This window comes from Anoplopoma fimbria, chromosome 23 (assembly GCF_027596085.1).
Source record: "Anoplopoma fimbria isolate UVic2021 breed Golden Eagle Sablefish chromosome 23, Afim_UVic_2022, whole genome shotgun sequence".
NCBI classification, from domain to species: Eukaryota; Metazoa; Chordata; class Actinopteri; order Perciformes; family Anoplopomatidae; genus Anoplopoma; species Anoplopoma fimbria.
The window spans coordinates 14,691,854-14,698,935 of NC_072471.1; the positions used below are offsets into that span (position 1 = coordinate 14,691,854).

The 7,082-nt window shown below is 41.2% G+C and overlaps 1 protein-coding gene across 1 annotated transcript; it reads right to left on the reverse strand.

The window, feature by feature from the left end:
- Positions 1–109: 109 nt before the first annotated feature.
- slc5a8 (solute carrier family 5 member 8) lies at positions 110–5,790 on the reverse strand. The gene is made up of 17 exons (XM_054624229.1): positions 5,442–5,790; positions 5,061–5,180; positions 4,372–4,437; positions 4,227–4,278; positions 4,045–4,112; positions 3,887–3,925; positions 3,487–3,602; positions 3,128–3,268; positions 2,824–2,953; positions 2,555–2,643; positions 2,226–2,335; positions 2,053–2,120; positions 1,870–1,956; positions 1,172–1,389; positions 841–944; positions 659–747; positions 110–564 (listed from the first exon to the last, which is right to left on the reverse strand). The coding sequence occupies exons 1-17, from the start codon at positions 5,673–5,675 to the stop codon at positions 445–447; spliced, it is 1,851 nt and encodes a 616-aa protein (XP_054480204.1). The 5' UTR covers positions 5,676–5,790; the 3' UTR covers positions 110–444.
- Between the last annotated feature and the right edge of the window lie 1,292 nt (positions 5,791–7,082).

Consider the following 7,082-nt stretch of genomic DNA (forward strand, 5'->3'; position numbering starts at 1 on the left):
GAGTCAAGAAATAAATAAGAAAAAACTGACAGGCAATAGAACCATTTTCTGCACATAGTATCTTTAGATTTTTTTTTTTTTCAACAGATTTCATTTTTTCAATGCCAGTATGATGATTTTATCAGGGGAGTTATTGTAGTTCTAATTTTTAAAAGTGTGGTTTTAATACAGTCAAATATATTTTCATATTTCAGCATAAATAAACACAGGTTGTGATTGTTTATATTTGACATGTGCAGTTGGACAGGCTGTCAGCTAATCACAGGACTAGCACACATAGATTCAGACAGACTCACACACATTTATAGATACAAACAATTTAGATGAACCTGACCTGCATGTCTTTGGACTGTGGGAGGAAACTTTACAAACTTTTTTTTTTTTGTATTTCAGCTCCTTCATTGACATTTCTTTTATAAGACCAATAATTCTGTGACAAACATTTCATTTGGTAATGCTGCCTTTGGTTAAGTCCAGCTCAACGTCACTGAAAGCAGGATTCGTGCTGCCGGTTTTCTCCTCTCTGTCCCTTGTCAGGTCAAGCTCTCCTGTTCGTCTCGTGACCTGGAAAAAGGGAACAGCACAAAGCAGAAAGTCAGCAGTTAGTTATGTTATGAGTCGATAGCATTTGATATTGCTTCGCTGCCAAGGCACTTACTCTGTCTTTAAAAAACTTAAATAGGTGATAGAGAGTTGTGTCTTCTTTCATTAATGTAAGGCTCGATTCCACTTTCAGCTTCCAGCCTCCTGAAATGTACATTGAGAACACATAAAAGCACATCAGACACAGTACTTTATTCATAAAAATGTAAATCATGCATTAAAATGTATTTTGTGTACCTGTTAACAGGCTGACTAACAGTCCCACACTGACTGTTATGATGGTTCCAATAGGACTGAAGTAAAGGTAGGACAGAGAGTACCAGCTATCTGCCAGCAGAGGCCTGGAGATTGTTTGAGAAAAAAGTACATGATCAGAAAATCTGAATTTCGGTTTGTATTTTCCTTATACTCAATACTAACGTACAACATCTTACTGAGTTGATATCGCAATGTTCTTTTGCTGCCACTTTGTATCCTTATAGGCAGGCCATACCCTTAACTCAATGAAGACTCTAAAATGGCAACTTATATCCAACTAATAATCCATCCCAGCCAGTTACACACTCACTTGCCATCTAAGTGGTGTACTGGGGCCGTGGTGATGGAGGCTGGCTGTGTTGGCAGAGCAGTGGAGGTCCAGTTGAAGCTGTCCGTGGCGTTGAAGTTACAGCCCTCAGTGGTCAGAGACAGAGGTCGGGTCATCTCAGGAGGGGGAGGGTATACCTGGGCCCCGATGCCCACCCACAGAGACACCAACAACCCTAACACAAGACCTGACACAGCCCCCTAGAGGAAAATGGAATCACTGAAAATGGTTAAAGCGTCCTTTGAGGGGAAGCAGGTTAAAATGGTATACAGAAGTTTTCAAAGGGGTGGGAAGTGAGAAAGTACTTTGATGTATAATTTGTAATGTATTCTAGAGAAAAACAATATACCATTTTATAGATTTTTTGATAATTAATTACCCTAATTCGGGTATATTAATATCCCAGGAGTGAAACTCTTTTATAGTAAAAAGAAGAAGAAAAAAATAGGTCGAAATCCATACAGCGTATTGAATAGCTGACAAAAAAAGGTACTTAGTAAATTTAATGCAAAACATTCTGCAATCCTGCAAAAAAAAAGTTTATATATTATTTTTTATTGATTTTCAAATTTAACAAGCACATACATAGCCATCATAATGCCCCTTTTTTAAAATATAAGCATGGGTTACTAGAATCACAAAGTCAACAAAAAAATACAGTTAGATAAGAACAGGCTTACTTTCGAGTTGGCAAATGGACAGAGGATACCCAATGTAAACACGCCAAGTAAAGGACCTCCAATGATCCCAAATATACTGATGACCGCCTGTATAAAGAAGCACAGAGTCAGTTCACTCCTATAATCAATCATTAACCCCAGGAGGTGTTTCCTGCTGAAGCATACAAAACAGATCTACTCTACCTGCAAGATCCCTCCCATGAGTGAAGCCAGTCCGGCCATTCCAATGCACCCAACCCCATATACGAGACCTGCAACACGGACAACATTAGAGAAGGATTTCAGATTTCAGACCTCAATTACCGCCTAACAGACAACTCGTTCAGCTCAAATACACATGAGGACCATCCACTCACTCAGTCCTTTTGAGATCCAGGAGAGGTGTCTCTCAGACATGTTAGTGTACGGTTTGATCAGGTCCTCTACTGTCACGGCAGCTAGTGCATTGATGCTGGAAGACACTGTGCTGGGGTTGATATAACACCCAAATCACAAACAATGTAGTCAAAGCAGAACCATCATACGTTCATAGGTACGTGCATATGTCTATGCAAAAAAATATATATATATGTTCAAGTCAATGCCACTTTGTAGTGCTGACCAGGAGCTGATATGCTCCGAAAACATTACATATTGTAGTTTGAAACAGACAAATTCTCAATTTTAAGTTAAGTACTGTATTCACCTGAGAGATCCACTATATGCAGCTGCAACAAACAGTCCAGGGAGGCCAGGATAGTCTCCTAAGATGTCCATCACCAAATATGGCATCAACTACAGAGGGAGGGTGACATATGGAGTCTCACAATGCATAAATGCATTCTGACATACAATCGTTAGATACATATATAAACCTGGTTTAGGTGTTAAAAAAGAGCAAGGAACAGGAAATGGATCTCAAGCACACACACAAAAAAATGCAACAATTTTTATGTTTGTCACTCCCAGTCGTACCTGGTCAGGAGCAGAAACCAGTCCGGCGGTCCATGGGTCACACCTCTTATAGACTGAGAAGAGGCACATTCCTGCAAACACTGAGCACAGCAAGATGGACAACAGGCCTACCAGGTTGATGTACAGAGATCTGGAGAAAAGAAGAATCACACATAGAGAAGCAGAGCACACGGACAAAAACACATAAAAACTCTTTTACACAATTCCCTGTATGACAACAGACAATCAAATAAGCCAATATTGCCAAGATTTGTACCCCATCATGTGTCTTGGTAAATGTCTCTCCCGGTAAATCAGGACTCACAGTCTGGCATGAGTGATGCTCTTGCAGGAGATGTATCTCTGAACCTGGGCCTGGTTGATCCCGTAGATACTGACCCAGACGAATGTCCCTCCAACTGTTATAGTCCAAAATGTGTGTCGCCTCAGAGGGTTTGTGTCAAAGCTGGTGAAACAGAAACAGAAGTCAGTTTGGACTAAACCCTTCAGCATCGTGGGGAGAGACAGACAGACAGACAGGACAAAGGCTTTGAATGTTTCAGCACAATGAATGCAGCAGATTGTTTCTAATAGCTGGAACGATGTTACTGTACCTCTATTAAATGTTTAATCTCGACCCACCATTAAAAAGAGCCATTTAACTTAATATTCTGACACACTCACTCCCCAAAGTTGAGTCTCCCTCCTTGTTGTGAATCTGAAATGACCTGGAGGACTCCACCTTGTACGACCACGGACCTGATGATGACAGACAGGAAGCCTGCAAGCATGACACCCAGCTGGAGGGGGACATTTTTATAATTTAGGTTACTTTTTTACTGTTTTGTGTCCCAATAGTCCCAATCCTAATTTCACCAGTTTGTTGCACTTAAAATATTGTACATGGTTAACATATAACATATAATACATTTATCCAAAACATGGGCCACAGTGTTGGTGTTTCTTGCTGTGGTGGCCTACAGCTGCTGGCAAAGGTATGACACATGCCCAATAATGACGTATCAGTACCAGTGGTAGCAAACCAACCACTTGTTATGTGTTTTTTTCTCAACCAGAGGCCTACCTGAAACACATCCGTCCACACCACCGCCCTCAGACCACCCTGTAACAATGCAGACCACAAACAGGTGTCAAACACATAAATAAATCCAGGAATTTAAAGAATAAAAAAAGAATCACTCAGTGATATCAGCACTCAGTTGAGCAGATTTAGTCACATACCATTGTGCAGTAAAAGGTACAGACCACGCCTGTGGAAATAACTGCCCCCCACAGATCCATCCCAGTTACTGCAGAGAGACGGAGGGTTTCAGACAAACTCAACAGAGCAAAACCAAGCAGCTTTAAGGGCTCTCGTGCAGGAATGTTTCACCAAGCTGACCGTGGAATGAAACCTAACATACCTTGGTTTAAAGCAAGAGCTGGGGCATAAATGACTATTCCAGTGTAGAGGATCTGTGAGAGAAATGATACAGACACCAATGACCCTCAGGTCCCCTCAGTGGTCAAAGCCCTGTTTGTAATGTGTCAACTGGTTTTCTTACTCACCGTCTGAACAATGAAGAGCACGGTTCCCAGCAGACGGGTTGCTCTGTTGAAACGCAGCTCCAGATACTTGGCAGAAACGTGACACAGACAGGAAAGAACAGACTTTATATTAGGTCAGTGTTGGGAAAGACAAATTGATCATTTTTAACATGAGAAGTTATAAGACATTATTATCACAAATTGACCACTGGCAGTGCTTTACACACAATTAATAATTAATGTGGCATCTCTATCCACCTGTGTTCATGTCTACACCTGGGCCCCTTGTAAATTCACCTTAAGTTGTTGCCAAGAAAATTCCAATAATGTGTTGAAGAAATCAGAAAATGGACCAAAACTTAGAACTAAAACCTACGTTACTGTCCTGTGCACCGAAATCACTCCACAATACAGCTTGCTTACTTGGAGAATTGTGTATTGTTCTTTACCTTAACCCACTTCCTAACTTAGAACCCAAATATAATTTGAACTAAACAGTAGCCTACACACCCTTCACAACCCACTTCTAAAGCGATTAGGGAACTAGAACTCGAGCCCATCATCGTGCTCTTTAGGGTAAGACAACATTTGGGTCAGTCTCTATAGTATTTTACAGGTAAACCAAACATTTTACATAATTCATGACTTTGTTAAGAGAACAGAACAGAAAAGCCACCCAACCATTCATCTTAAAACCAAAGTACACTCACCTCATACGTGCTGGTGATGGCCAGCCTGTAAAAGACTGGGAGAAAGATCTCAGATGTGACCACCATTGTCATCAAGTAGGAGAGACCATAAAATCCAATATTGGCTCCGTAGCGGTATACCTAGGGATAACATGCAGGAATATGTATGTTTTCTATGATTATTTAAGAAAACTAAAAGTTTATGTCCTATTCATGTGTCACTGTTTCTGCATTATGTTTTTTATTCACTAGAAACATCAGAGAAACTGCACTGGAAACAAGAGATGCATCTCTAGACACTTTAAAAACTTTTTTTGCATTAAACTAAACATCTATCAGACTAAACCAGACATAAAATATCTTCTCAGGAGAGTTGGTTTTTGAATTTGTCTCTAGCTTTACCTCGGCTGGGTTGGACAGCACAGTGATGGCTGACATGAAGCTGGCAGTAAGGGACAGGGAGACAGGCAGGGCCGTCAGTCTCCGGCCCCCCATTAGGAAGTCCCCCGAGCTTCCCTGTCCCCTGTCCAACCAGGCGAAGTAGACCCCGACGGCAGCGGAAACCAGGAGCATGAGAGCAAACACAGCATAGTCTGCTACAACAAAGGAGCCAGCGACCAGAGAGTCCCCTGACATTTTGGTGGAAGTGTGCCCACAACTAGTAAAAAAACTTTTAAGAAAGTTGATCCAACTGTTCCATGTGCTTTGCACTGGAAAAACAGCTTCTCATACGGATGAATGGAAGTCCTGACGCATCACTTTCTCACTCAACACTGAACCGGGAGCAGGACCAAGGACCAAAGTCTTTTATATGTGTGTGTGTGTGTGTGTGTGTGTGTGTGTGTGTGTGTGTGTGTGTGTGTGTGTGTGTGTGTGTGTGTGTGTGTGTGTGTGTGTGTGTGTGTGTGTGTGTGTGTGTGTGTGTGGGGGGGAGGGAGAGGAAGAGAGAGCATTCCAGGCAGGTACATGTGGAGTCAACAGGCGAAGTGAATACATTTTTCACCTGACCACAGGATAAGGCTATCATCAGTCCAGACTTCAGTCCTGCACAAACAAAAATACTACCCACAGTAAATACTGACTCTATCAATATGTTTACTCATTACTCATGAAGTTTACATATTATTCAAAAGAAGAACTTTTCAATAGAAGAAATCTAGACTCTATGAATAAAGACAGTAGTATTGAATAAATAAATAAAGTTAAAGCAGGAACAAGCAGGATTCTCAATTGCCTGCACATGTTTCTTCTAAGTGACCACCGTTTTGTTATTACTCTTTCTGTGCAGGCTGACCTTACAATCTGTGTTTCGTTTTTTTTTACTTTCGTCCACAATACTCTCCTGTATTAGGTGATATTCACTGCTTTGGAAATGTGAGTAGTAGGTACTGATTAGGACCAGTATCCTGAAAGATAAACAATTTAGCAAAGAGTCCTATCGAACAATGTGCCCTTTCTTTAGACATCAGTGTTTTAGCCCTTGAGTGGTATTCACTTTTGACTCCTACTTGTTTTTGCTCGGTCAAACTGACCTGGGACATGAAGTAATCAGCATTTTCTGTAATCATACAGAAACTAACTCATGTGAATACATGGCCTAGGTCTTCAGTCAGTTAACATAATTGGATGACATCCTTTTAAATTTAAATTTTCTTTTTCTTACACGTGGATAGCCGGTAAAACCTAAAAAAATAATTTATGTTGCAGTTTTTATAGAAGTAGTTATTTTCCCAGGCTGTTGAGTCATGTCTAACACCACAAAACAGGTCTAAGTGTGTGTGTTTGTGTGTGTGTTTGTTACTGTGTGGCCAGCAGGGTGAGATTTGAGTGACATTTACTGCTAAACATCCAAGTTGTGGGCGGCTGTGGCGTAGTGGAGAGTAAGGTAGTTCTCCAATCAGAGGGTTGGTGGTTCGATACCCGGCTTCGGTAGTCGATGTGTCCTTGGGCAAGACACTTAACCCCAAGTTGCTCCCGAAGGCTTGCCATCGGTGTGGACTGGATGTTGCATGAATGTTAGTTAGAGTCTGATGGTGGCACCTT